Consider the following 11,417-nt stretch of genomic DNA (forward strand, 5'->3'; position numbering starts at 1 on the left):
GATTTTTTTTTTTTCTACTGACATGCATATGCTGTTTGGAGGAAATATTTTTTTTAATCAAAATATAGTTGATTTACAATATGGGGTTAGTTTCAGGTGTATAGCAAAGTGATCCAGTTTCGTGTATATATGTATACACACATATATACACACACACACACACACACACACACACGTGTATATTTTCTGGTTCTTTTTTATTATAGGTTATTACAAGATATTGAATATAGTTCCCTGTGCTATACAGTAACTTCTTTTTTTTAAGAAATTTTTTAATTGTATGTTTTTTATTTTTTTAAAAGTTTAATTTATTTATTTTTGGCTGCGTTGGGTCTTCGTTGCTGCGCGGGCTTTCTCTAATTGCGGCGAGCGGGGTGTACTCTTTGTTGTGGTACGTAGGCTTCTCATTGCCGTGGCTTCTCGTTGCGGAGCACGGGCTCTAGACGCACGGGCTTCAGTAATTGTGGCACGCAGGCTCAGTAGTTGTGGCTCGTGGGCTCTAGAGCACAGGCTCAGTAGTTGTGCACAGGCTTAGCTGCTCCGCGGCATGTAACATCTTCCCGGATCAGAGCTCGAACCCATGTCCCCTGCATTGGCAGGCAGATTCTTAACCACTGTGCCACCAGGGAAGTCCCTACAGTAAATTCTTGTTGTTTATTTTATATATAGTCATGTGTATCTGTTAATCCCATACTCCTAATTTAGCCTTCCATGCCCCCCTTCCCCTTTGGTAACCATAAGTTTGCTTTCTGTGTCTGTGAGTTTGTTTCTGTTTTGTAAATAATTCATTTGTATTATTTTTTAGATTCCACGTATAAGTGATACCATATATTTGTCTTTCTCTGTCTGGCTTCACTCAGTGTGATAATCTCTAGGTCCATCCATGTTGCTGCAAATGGTAATATTTCCTTCTTTTTTATGGCTGAGTAATATTTGGAGGAAATAATTTTTGGTATCAGTAGTGAAGATCCACTTCCCAGAAGAGAATAGTCTCAGAAAAGGAGATTCAGGTAGAATGGGGCCAAGATAGGGCCATCGTTAGGTTTCAGAGCAGGCAGAGTGACCAGGTCTGCAAAAGGAGCTTCAGGACATGTTGGATGACTGTGGGCCGGTCTTGCTGAGTCGTGGGAAAACTTCCATCCTCTTTTGGCAAGCTCAGTCTGAGCCTCATCCAGGGGCTAGGCTAAGAGTGATACGGACTTTTCCTGTTCCTTTGCTTTTAAGTTTATCTCCTGGCCGAGGAAAAGATTTTAAATCTCGGAAAGACAGAGACTCTAGGAAGGATGAAGAGGATGAACATGGTGATAAGAAGCCTAAGGTAAAAAGAGGAAGGATTTTTTTCCTCATCTTCCTCTTCAGTTCAAGCCCAACTTTGTTCTTCACAGGGAGAGAGCCTCTATGGACTGAAGTCCTGTGTTTTATCTTCAGGCCCAGCCATTATCCCTGGAGGAACTTCTGGCCAAGAAAAAGGCTGAGGAAGAAGCTGAGGCTAAGGTAAGAGCTTGAAGGTCTGTATTAGTTGGCTAGGGCTGCCATGACAGAACACACGGACTGAGTGACTTAAACAACAGAAATTTATTTTCTCACAGTTCTGGAGATTAGAAGTCTGAGATCAGATGGGGTTGTTTCTTCTGAGGCTTCTCTCCTTGGCTTGTAGATGGATGTCTTTTCCATATTCACGTGCTCTTCCCTCTGTGTGTCCAAATTTTCTCTTTTTATAAGGACACAGTCAGATTGGTTTAGGGCCCAACCTTGGAGCCTCAGGTTACCTTAATCACCTCTTTAAAGGCTCTGTCTCCAAATACAGTCACATTCTGAGGTACTGGAGGGTAGGGCTTCAACATGTGAATTTTGAGGGAGACACAGTTTAGCCCGTAACAGGGTCCTGGGCCTATTTATGTTTTCCTTAACATGTTTAATGCCTGAGCAAATATTTTTGGGCTCCCTGCCATCTTGCCATCAGTGGTGTGACTCTACCCTGTTCCTAGATCGTTGTTTACAGTTGTAATCTGTTTTGTAGCCCAAGTTCCTCTCCAAAGCAGAACGAGAGGCTGAAGCCCTAAAGCGACGGCAGCAGGAGGTGGAGGAGCGCCAGAGGATGCTTGAGGAAGAGAGGAAGAAAAGGAAACAGTTCCAGGACTTGGGCAGGAAAATGTTGGGTTCGTTTTCTTACCCTGTAGCCCCTAGACAGGGTAGGGAAGGGTGGGAATGGGATTGTGGTGTAACTTAGGAGAGCTAGAAAGCTGTTTGCTCTGAGTTTGGAAGAAGGAAGGATGGGGCAAGTTTCTGAGAAAAATATCTTTCTGTTAGGTCTCCATTTCCCTTGTATCATAAACCTCCCCCCCATTTTTTTACTCATTTGGTGTCTGTTGTCTGGATCTCCTCCATGCCCTCTTTTTTCTTCCACTGAGTTCTTCTGCAGCTTTGCTTTCTTTGGTCTACAGAAGACCCTCAGGAACGGGAACGTCGGGAACGCAGGGAGAGGATGGAGCGGGAGACCAATGGAAATGAGGATGAGGAAGGGCGGCAGAAAATCCGGGAGGAGAAGGATAAGAGCAAGGAACTGCATGCCATTAAGGTGCAGGCCTCAGCTCTGTCTTCGTGGCCCCACGCTCCTCACACACTAAGGAGGCTTGGTTGTTGGGCCAGTCTGATCTCTGTATATGAGATTTGGGCCTCCTGTTTGATGGGCTTTGTGTTCTGTGCCCGGGCAGGAGCGTTACCTGGGTGGCATCAAGAAGCGGCGCCGGACGAGGCATCTCAATGACCGCAAGTTTGTCTTTGAGTGGGATGCATCTGAGGACACTTCCATTGACTACAACCCCCTGTGAGTGTCTTCAGGCCTCAGTGCTAGGTCTTTTAAACTAGGCAGTTGCTAGAGAGAGCCAGTGACTACAGAGATAGAAGTAAGATAGGCTGGGATGAGGAGATGGGTAAAATAGTAGTTAGCCAGCCCTCTGGGCGGTGAAGGACCCTGACTGGAAGGGGAACTGGTAATGTTGGTAGTCTGCACCTCCATGCTTGTGCTTAGCAGCTCCTTCTCTTTTCCTCTTCCTCTGTCTCAATCCCAGATACAAAGAACGGCACCAGGTGCAGTTGTTGGGGCGAGGCTTCATTGCAGGCATTGACCTAAAGCAGCAGAAACGAGAGCAGTCACGTTTCTATGGAGACCTAATGGAGAAGAGGCGGACGCTGGAAGAAAAGGAGCAGGAGGAGTGAGTTGGCAGGGCTGCGGGTGGTTGGGCAGAGCCGAGTCTACAGGAAGGAGATGGAGGATATGAACCCCTTCATTCCCCGTGTCCTGCTCCAGGGCAAGACTCCGCAAACTTCGTAAGAAGGAAGCCAAGCAACGCTGGGATGATAGGCATTGGTCCCAGAAGAAGTTGGATGAGATGACAGACAGGGACTGGCGGATCTTCCGTGAGGACTACAGCATCACCACGAAAGGTGGCAAGATCCCCAATCCCATCCGATCCTGGAAAGACTCTTCTCTGCCTCCACACATCTTGGAGGTCATCGATAAGTGTGGCTACAAGGTATGAAGGAGCAGATTGGCCCAGAAGGCCTTACGTGTTCCCAGATTCTAGGGGGTATGGATTTAATTTGAGAACAGAGAACTTTGTTCCTAGACTGTTCGGTGCCGTCTCTGCCAGTGGGCACCAAGGTGACGTCTCTCAGTTTCTGGTGGAAGTATTGTTTGTTGATTGTGTTTCTTCTCGGGTCCCATTCCTGTTCACTATGCTTGGTGTCCTCCCATTGTGCTAGCGTATGCAGCAACCCAGGTAGTATAATTTTGCCTGTACACGTTACTGTCTCTGGGTCACTACAGGAGCCGACACCTATCCAGCGTCAGGCAATTCCCATTGGGCTACAGAATCGTGACATCATTGGAGTGGCTGAGACTGGCAGCGGCAAGACAGCAGCCTTCCTCATCCCGTTGCTGGTCTGGATTACCACTCTCCCCAAAATTGACAGGTGACATCAGCTGACACCAGTTGGTGAAAATGGCAAATGAGCATTTGGTTTTCTTTTTAAGTCTATAATCAGAAGCCTTTAGTCTGGGTCAGATATTAGGGAATAATTGTATCATGATATCAAAGAAGTGTATGATTTTATTGCTGGCAAGGACCACTCCCTGGAGAGCTTGGCTATCCCGGAGTCTGATTTTTAAGAGCAATTGTTACATTCTTTTCCCACCACCCTCCTCATTCCCTTTAGTTGCCCTTAAGAGTGACTTTGTCTTGCTCCTGTTTGTGGTTGGATGAGAACCAAAGCTCATGAAACTGTGGAATGTCGCATTTACCACAGGATCGAAGAGTCAGACCAGGGCCCTTACGCCATCATCCTGGCCCCCACTCGTGAGCTGGCTCAGCAGATTGAGGAAGAGACCATCAAGTTCGGGAAGCCGCTAGGCATCCGCACTGTGGCTGTCATTGGCGGCATCTCCAGAGAAGACCAGGGCTTCAGGCTGCGCATGGGTTGTGAGGTTTGTTCACCCAGCCAGCAGCCAGCCCGCCATTTGGGAGGGCTCTCTGTCTGGGGGCTCTGTTTCTAGTTTCTGCCATAGATGTACAGTAAATGAAGAAAGGGGCTGGTATGTATATATGTGCCGTTATTTATGGAGGACTTATGCACCAGGGATTGTACTCTGTATATCATTAATTCTCACAACCACCTTAAAGAGAATAGATAACGGTATTTCCATTTTACAGGTGAAGCTGAGAATCAGGTTAATAACTTGCCCAAAGTCACAGCTGGTGATGGGCAGAGCTGAGATTCATATGTGAAGGCTGTGCTCTTAATCGCTCTGAAAGACCATGTCATTGATTTTGTGTTGCCTTCTTCTTAGGGTAGGGGAGGAGAGCTTTTTACAAGAAGTCTGCTGTAGGAATCAAGTCTTCTGTAGGCTTCTTAGTGTAATCCCTTTATCCAACCCCCTCCATAGTATTGCTTAGTCTCTCTTCCGTCTAAGAAAGTTCTGTTGATGTTGCCTCTTCTGTCTAATCCCTGGACCTTACTCAGAGACCCCATTCATTCCTGAAAAAAATCCAAGGTAGCAACAAGTGATTTCATGCCACTTCTTAGGAACTTTCACTACCAAACATAACTGGAGGTTGGGGTCAAAGTTCCTTAGCATTGGGGATCTATTGGGTGGATAGTTCACAGAAGAGAGAAGAAAGGGGTACCTGCTGGGGCCACACATGATTCCACTGTACCCCCCAGATAGTGATTGCTACTCCAGGACGTCTGATTGATGTGCTGGAGAACCGCTACCTGGTGCTGAGCCGCTGTACCTATGTGGTTCTGGATGAGGCAGACAGGATGATTGATATGGGCTTCGAGCCAGACGTCCAGAAGATCCTGGAGCACATGCCTGTCAGCAACCAGAAGCCGGACACGGATGAGGCTGAGGACCCTGAGAAGATGTTGGCCAACTTCGAGTCAGGAAAACATAAGTACCGCCAAGTAAGGCTGCTTCCCTAGGCTGGGAAAAGTTGGGCAAGTTGCCAGACCTGCTCCAGGGCCCTTCTTGCCCTAGGCAAGTGCATGTTTCCAGAATGGTGAGGCATGGCTCACCATGTACAGTCCTCTCACAGTCCTAGCAGTGTAGCCTCTTAGCCCTGGAAAAATGATTCCAAACAGTCATGCTACTGCCCGCCACAGGTGCTGGCAAATGCTCTCAGCCCTTCCTGTTAGCATAAGATGTAAAGTACTCTGCTGAATAGGCACTGAGGAAAAGAAGTGGGAAGGCAAAGGACAGTTCTCTGTCTGTCAGGCACTACTTCTGTCAAAACTCACACCATGGCTCATTTTCTGTTCTGCAGCTTGGGCTGCGCTGCCTGTGCTGATGGTGGGATGTGTGATGTGTCTGCCTGGGCCCAGGGCTGAACCTCTTGTTTTCATAGACAGTCATGTTCACGGCCACCATGCCCCCAGCGGTGGAGCGTCTGGCCCGGAGCTATCTTCGGCGACCTGCTGTGGTGTACATTGGCTCTGCCGGCAAGCCCCACGAACGTGTGGAACAGAAGGTCTTCCTCATGTCAGAGTCTGAAAAGAGGTATGGGGGCAGCTGAGCCAGGGGAAACAGAATGGAGAAGAGGCTTTTTTTAGTGCGAGTGGTGGCTGGAGGGCGACTGTTCTGCCATGTTGAAGAGCTGGGCTTTGGAGATCCTGGAATTGGTGTTTGTAGATCAGTGTTGGGCATTTCACTTGGAGTGGAGGGTAGTATGCATCTCATTTTTCTCTTCCTCTTCTCTCCAGGAAAAAGCTGCTGGCAATCTTGGAGCAAGGCTTTGATCCCCCCATCATCATTTTTGTCAACCAGAAGAAGGGCTGTGATGTTTTGGCCAAATCCCTGGAGAAGATGGGGGTGTGTCTGGGAGGGGAGAGCAATGCCTGGTCTCTTTGGTGCTGCTTTCTGAAACTAGACGGGCCCCGTAGGCTTCTGCTTTCAGTGCTTACCTATTCTTGAACCTCTCCAATATTTAACAAGCCAGGGTCAGAGGGAAAACGGTGGTTGATGGGGATAAAGAGGACTTGGTCGATTGCTATGACTCCCTGTCCATTCCAGCAGTGCCAGCCACAGCTGCCTTGGGTCTTCCTCCAAGTGTGCTGGGGCCAGGGAGAGGTTATGAGACACATCCTGGCAGGATCTGAGGATATGGAGTAGAGTGGGTCAAAGTGTTTCGTGTTTGTTTATGTTTGGGAGAGAGGGTGGTGTAGTCAGGAGGGATATGTTAGTGATGAGTGTCCTTTACTCTTGATACTGGTGTTGGAGGGGAAGGGTGTGTCCTTTCCACTCAGGCTTAAACTTCCTTAAATTTCTTGGTCCCTGCTTTCCACCCTCATCTCTTACCCTCATTCTCTCTTTCACTACTTCTCATCTGTCTGGCTCCACATCTCACCCCTGATTACTTTACCTTTGACCTTGCCCTGTCTGTGTCTCCCCTCACCACCACCCCCCCCAATCTCTCCTATCCCTTTCTTCAGCTCATCTGTTCTCTCCTTCAGTTGCCCTTGTTCTCTTCTGCCTCCTTTCCCTTTCCATTTCCCCTGCTGCTCTCTGCAACCCTCCCTCCTCCCGGTCCACTCCCTCCTAACTTCTGTCTTTCCATGATCCCATTGCTCTTTCTTCACCTCACCATTCTTCCAACAGTACAATGCTTGTACGCTGCATGGTGGAAAAGGCCAGGAGCAGCGAGAGTTTGCACTATCCAACCTCAAGGCTGGGGCCAAGGATATTTTGGTGGCTACAGATGTGGCGGGTCGTGGTATCGACATCCAAGATGTGTCTATGGTTGTCAACTATGATATGGCCAAAAACATTGAAGGTAAGTGCAGGGGAAAGCAGCTTCAGTCCAGGTAAAGGGAGATTCCTTGCCCGTTTCTCCTCGAATAGCTCCACTGAGGAGGCTACTGCTGCCAACTCTCACAGCTCTGAGCCTAGGGCTGCTTGTCCCAGTGAGAAGAGCTCCTGCCCTGTATCTCTCTTGGGTGTGTTGTCCCAGCTCCTGGGATTGCACTCTGTCTTCTGGGTATGGAGAAGAACGGAGCTGGGCCACCCCGTCTTAATGTGGTAGGATGGCCACCATCAGCAGTGCTAGCGGGCAGAGCACCGTGGGCACTGCAGATTCAGGCAGCGCGAGCTGTGTTTACTGCCCTCAGAGATGTGGTGGCAAGGATGAAGCCTGTAGAAGTGGAGGCTTCACGCACTGCTCACCAGGGCATCTGGCCTGGCGCCCTGAGTGACATTCCTCCCCCTCCCCAGATTATATCCACCGCATTGGCCGCACGGGACGAGCAGGCAAGAGTGGTGTGGCCATCACCTTCCTCACCAAAGAGGACTCTGCTGTGTTCTATGAGCTGAAGCAGGCCATCCTGGAGAGCCCGGTGTCCTCCTGCCCCCCAGAGCTAGCCAACCACCCCGATGCCCAGCACAAGCCGGGCACCATCCTCACCAAGAAGCGCCGGGAAGAGACCATCTTTGCCTGACACAGCACTCTCCCTGCGGTTCAAGGCTGTGCCCTGGAGCCTGTTCTTCAGGACCCTCACATCTCTTCCCAGGTCCGCACTCTTATGGGGGCTTAGGAAACAATCAGACTCCCTGGCCCAGACCCTCAGTTCTGAAGGCCTGAGTGTGGGGCTGTAAGAGGAGAGGAAGCTAGGAGGCAAGGAGAACAAATTACCCTGGGTTTTGGCCCAGCCCTGCCCCTCCGGCGGGCTTTGGGATTGCATTGGGCCATCAGCTCTTGCCAGGTATGGGGGCAGCCAGTTGGCACTGCCTCCTAGACTGAACAGACCTGGCTGCCGGGCTGGGACTTCTTCGGCACAGACGTGACTGCGTAAGCTGCAGCACCATCGTTGCCCTAGGTGACCCCGGGGATCTGGCACTGAGGAGTATGGATCTTGGACTCCTATTGTCATTTTGACAGCTGTTTGCCCTTTGGGATTATAAAACAAGTGGAGAGCCTTGTGTAGAGTTGTGCATGGCCCTGTGCCACGGGGTACTGTGCACTCCAGGCATCCCTCACCCGGGGAATTTTTTAGCAGGTGTGGGGATGGGGAGCTGGCTGAGTCCTTGAAGTCAGAGTGAACTTTCTGTTTTCTATTCTCTGAGAAGAGTTTGTATGTTCTGAGAATAAATACACGAATATTAAGGCTGTGTCTTAGTTCTAGCTAAACTCATCTCCCAGGTCCTCCCTGGTTCCACAGAAGACCAGGAGGACAGCATTGGGCACGGTGGATTCACTTGGGAGATGAAAGAAAACCAACATTCAAAGAAGAGCCTAGGGTCTGAGCTGATAGTTTAAGTCTATAGAAGGTGCCTGAGGGGAGATGGAAAAGGCACCGACAGCAGGACCACGATGCATCTTCCCTCCCCTGCTCTGGCTTCACAGAACTTGTAGCTCTGGCCTGGACACCCTCCAGGGAGCTTTGCACAAGGGTGAGAAAGGAAAGCAGTTGTGAAACTTTGGCAGGTGAAGCAGTCAGAACCACTCTTCCACCCTGGTGCAGTGTGCTTGACACCAAGTCTTCAGGACCTTTGCTTGTGGCTCCCTAACTGCTGAGCCCACTGCTCATGGGAGGTTGTGGAGACAGGCACCAGAGGCATCACGGAAAGGTGAGCTGGGCCCAGCTGAGTTTAGGTTGTGGGGAGAGGGCTAGAGGGCTGCACGGCCTGGGTCCTCCCCCAATACTCTTATCACATGCTCTTCCTTACCCATCAAAGAGCTGGGCAAGTACCTGGAGTTCAAGTTGCAACTACTTCAGGACCTTTTTGGCCTGAGGTAGGGACCGTGTAAGGTGACTAAGCCTCTTCTCCACCTCCCCAAACAAGTCCCTTCTGTGCTGCTGAAAGTTTCCCTCCAGGCCCTGGGCATGAAGGGGTACCTGGGAATATAGTGCCTCCCCCAGCTCTGTCCTTTTCCCTTCCCAGTTAATGGGTTCTTTGTGAGAGAGAGGAGGCCAGGATACTTCTTTACCTCCTCCAGACTTGGGCCATGCAGTGAGGAACTTGGCTACTTGAGCCAGCAGACATACACCAGGAGCCCGAGGGATGGTGCATGGTGTTTATTAGTGATGACGGTGAGGTGGGGCAGGGTCCTGTGGAGCATGCTCTGTAGGTCACACACTAGAGCTTTAAGGTGGGTACACAGGGCCTCTGGGGGCTGTCCACTGGGTCCTATCTCTCCCCTTCTAACCCTAACTTAACAAGCAGCTGCTATGAATCTGGGAATAAAGTCTGAGGCCCATGTCCCCCAGGAGGCATGAAGGCCAAGAACAGAGATGACAGGATGCAAGAGCAAAAGAATGAGTGGGGCAAGGAGGCCCCTGAAGCTGTCCATACGTTCTCCGCTACACACGCCCTCCCTTCCCAAAGCCCCAGTCGAGGTTGGCTCCCGTCTGACATTTGGCCTGACCATGTTCCTGGTCCTTCAGGTGTTAGGAAGCTTCCTGGCAGGTGAGGAGAGCCCTTCCCTTCAAGGGCTTCAACTGTGAGGCCTTTGGCCCTGGCCCAGCCTGCCTGTGCTCCAGCCTCGTGTGTGGATGCCCCACCCCAGCTGATGGATGGGAGTGCCACCCTGTTGGGCTTTGATTGTCTCATTTCTAATGTGTGGCAGTGAGGCGAGTGGAGGCTCTCAGACCCCAAAGCACAACCCCTGAGTCCCTTGGGTTAGGATAGTAGCTGCTCAGGGACCTTGTTTCTTCCTCATGTCATGCTGCCCACACCCCACGTTCTTGTCACTTTGAGGGGGCATCCCTTCCCTGAGTCTGGTGGGAAGGCCCCTGCTAAGGGGATCCTGGCCTGAGGGCACTGCCCAGTGGGGCAGCTTCTTGTGCAGGAGGAGAGGAAGGTGCCAGGGGTGCAGCACACACAGCTAGTACCTGGAATGGGAGCCTAGGGGGTCACTGTGCCCAGGAGGTGAGGGGGCCCCGCGCTTCTCCCAGAACCTTGGGACTGCAGGCAGCCCTGGAGCTGGGGCTGGGCAGGGGGTTTTGGGGGCTGAGCCTAGTGCCAGCCTAATGCCAGTCTAACTCCAACCTGCCTGGAGCGGGTGCCCCAGATAGCTGTGCCTGTGCATGCCAGGGTCGGGCAGCAGGAAGCTGTCAGTAGCTATCCTTGGGCCAGGGCCGGTTGCGCTGCCAGTTCCGGTCATTGTGGTTGTGCTCCGAGTCCTGCGCCAGGAGCCGGTCTTGGGGGTCATGCCCGTTAGCACTAGGCAGCCCCGAGGTGTGTTGGCGGTGAGGCTGGTACAGGTCCTGATAGGCATCTGCATAGTCCTCCTCCAGGTGGCGGGAGCTGCGCTGCGAAGATCCTGTCCAGGCTTGGCGGGAGCTCTCGCTGGCCTCATCGGAGGGCATCAAGCTGTCCCGCTCGAGGGGTGAGTGCTCCTCGCCACGCTCCCCTAGCAGCTGCTGGTTCTGGGGACAAGACAGAAGTTCTCAGTGAGGCCATGCGGACCTCGCCTTGGCCTCCCTGCCACCTCTAGCAGGGTGGGGATTTCTTCCCCCCTCAACTCTCAGTCCCTGGGTACACGAAATAGTGCAAGGAAGGAGAAGCATACTGGAGCATTCTCCCACTTCAGACACGGAAAACTAGAGCTTTTGACTCCCACAAAATTCAAGCTCTGCCTTTAAGACAGACTAAGGAGAAGGGTTTGGAAAGTGTGTTTCTTTGGAGTCCTAAAACAATAGCCTTTGGTCACGCATCTCATTGCTTTATTTCCTCTCATCAGGAAGTGCCTTCGCCCATATGCCCTAGCTCTGCTCTCTGACCCTTTGGCCTTCAAACTGGAGGCCAAGGGTGATCCTCCGGGCAGGGAGGGGGCATTGTTTTGGCTGGCTTAGCCTGAGCATCTGTGCCCTTGGAAATGGCTACCTGAAGTCCAGGTATGGTACTGGGAGGGCCGAGAAGT

General features: G+C 51.2%; 2 protein-coding genes across 3 annotated transcripts in view; one reads left to right on the top strand and one right to left on the bottom strand.

Annotated features, from left to right (window-relative positions):
• DDX23 (DEAD-box helicase 23) overlaps positions 1 to 8,657 on the top strand; it is a 15,861-nt gene extending 7,204 nt beyond the window's left edge. Inside the window, exons 4-17 of the mRNA XM_024736920.1 lie at positions 1,225 to 1,318; positions 1,429 to 1,494; positions 2,021 to 2,159; positions 2,445 to 2,578; positions 2,715 to 2,827; positions 3,072 to 3,215; positions 3,311 to 3,536; positions 3,830 to 3,975; positions 4,309 to 4,486; positions 5,224 to 5,466; positions 5,907 to 6,058; positions 6,262 to 6,370; positions 7,157 to 7,331; positions 7,769 to 8,657. Of these exons, the coding sequence (XP_024592688.1) occupies positions 1,225 to 1,318; positions 1,429 to 1,494; positions 2,021 to 2,159; positions 2,445 to 2,578; positions 2,715 to 2,827; positions 3,072 to 3,215; positions 3,311 to 3,536; positions 3,830 to 3,975; positions 4,309 to 4,486; positions 5,224 to 5,466; positions 5,907 to 6,058; positions 6,262 to 6,370; positions 7,157 to 7,331; positions 7,769 to 7,992 (2,143 nt within the window). The 3' untranslated portion in view covers positions 7,993 to 8,657. The remainder of the gene's footprint in view (positions 1 to 1,224; positions 1,319 to 1,428; positions 1,495 to 2,020; positions 2,160 to 2,444; positions 2,579 to 2,714; positions 2,828 to 3,071; positions 3,216 to 3,310; positions 3,537 to 3,829; positions 3,976 to 4,308; positions 4,487 to 5,223; positions 5,467 to 5,906; positions 6,059 to 6,261; positions 6,371 to 7,156; positions 7,332 to 7,768) is intronic.
• An 897-nt stretch (positions 8,658 to 9,554) lies between these two features.
• The window catches only part of CACNB3 (calcium voltage-gated channel auxiliary subunit beta 3), a 12,159-nt gene continuing 10,296 nt past the window's right edge, over positions 9,555 to 11,417 (bottom strand). For both annotated transcript variants that reach the window (XM_024737023.1, XM_024737022.1), the window contains exons 13-14: positions 11,381 to 11,417; positions 9,555 to 10,923 (exon numbers count right to left, since the gene is read on the bottom strand). The exon at positions 11,381 to 11,417 is cut by the window's right edge and continues 12 nt beyond it. In XM_024737023.1, coding sequence (XP_024592791.1) covers positions 10,609 to 10,923; positions 11,381 to 11,417 — 352 coding nt within the window. In that variant the 3' untranslated portion in view covers positions 9,555 to 10,608. The remainder of the gene's footprint in view (positions 10,924 to 11,380) is intronic.

This window comes from Neophocaena asiaeorientalis, unplaced genomic scaffold (assembly GCF_003031525.2).
Source record: "Neophocaena asiaeorientalis asiaeorientalis breed wild unplaced genomic scaffold, Neophocaena_asiaeorientalis_V1.1 scaffold134, whole genome shotgun sequence".
Lineage (NCBI taxonomy): Eukaryota > Metazoa > Chordata > Mammalia > Artiodactyla > Phocoenidae > Neophocaena > Neophocaena asiaeorientalis.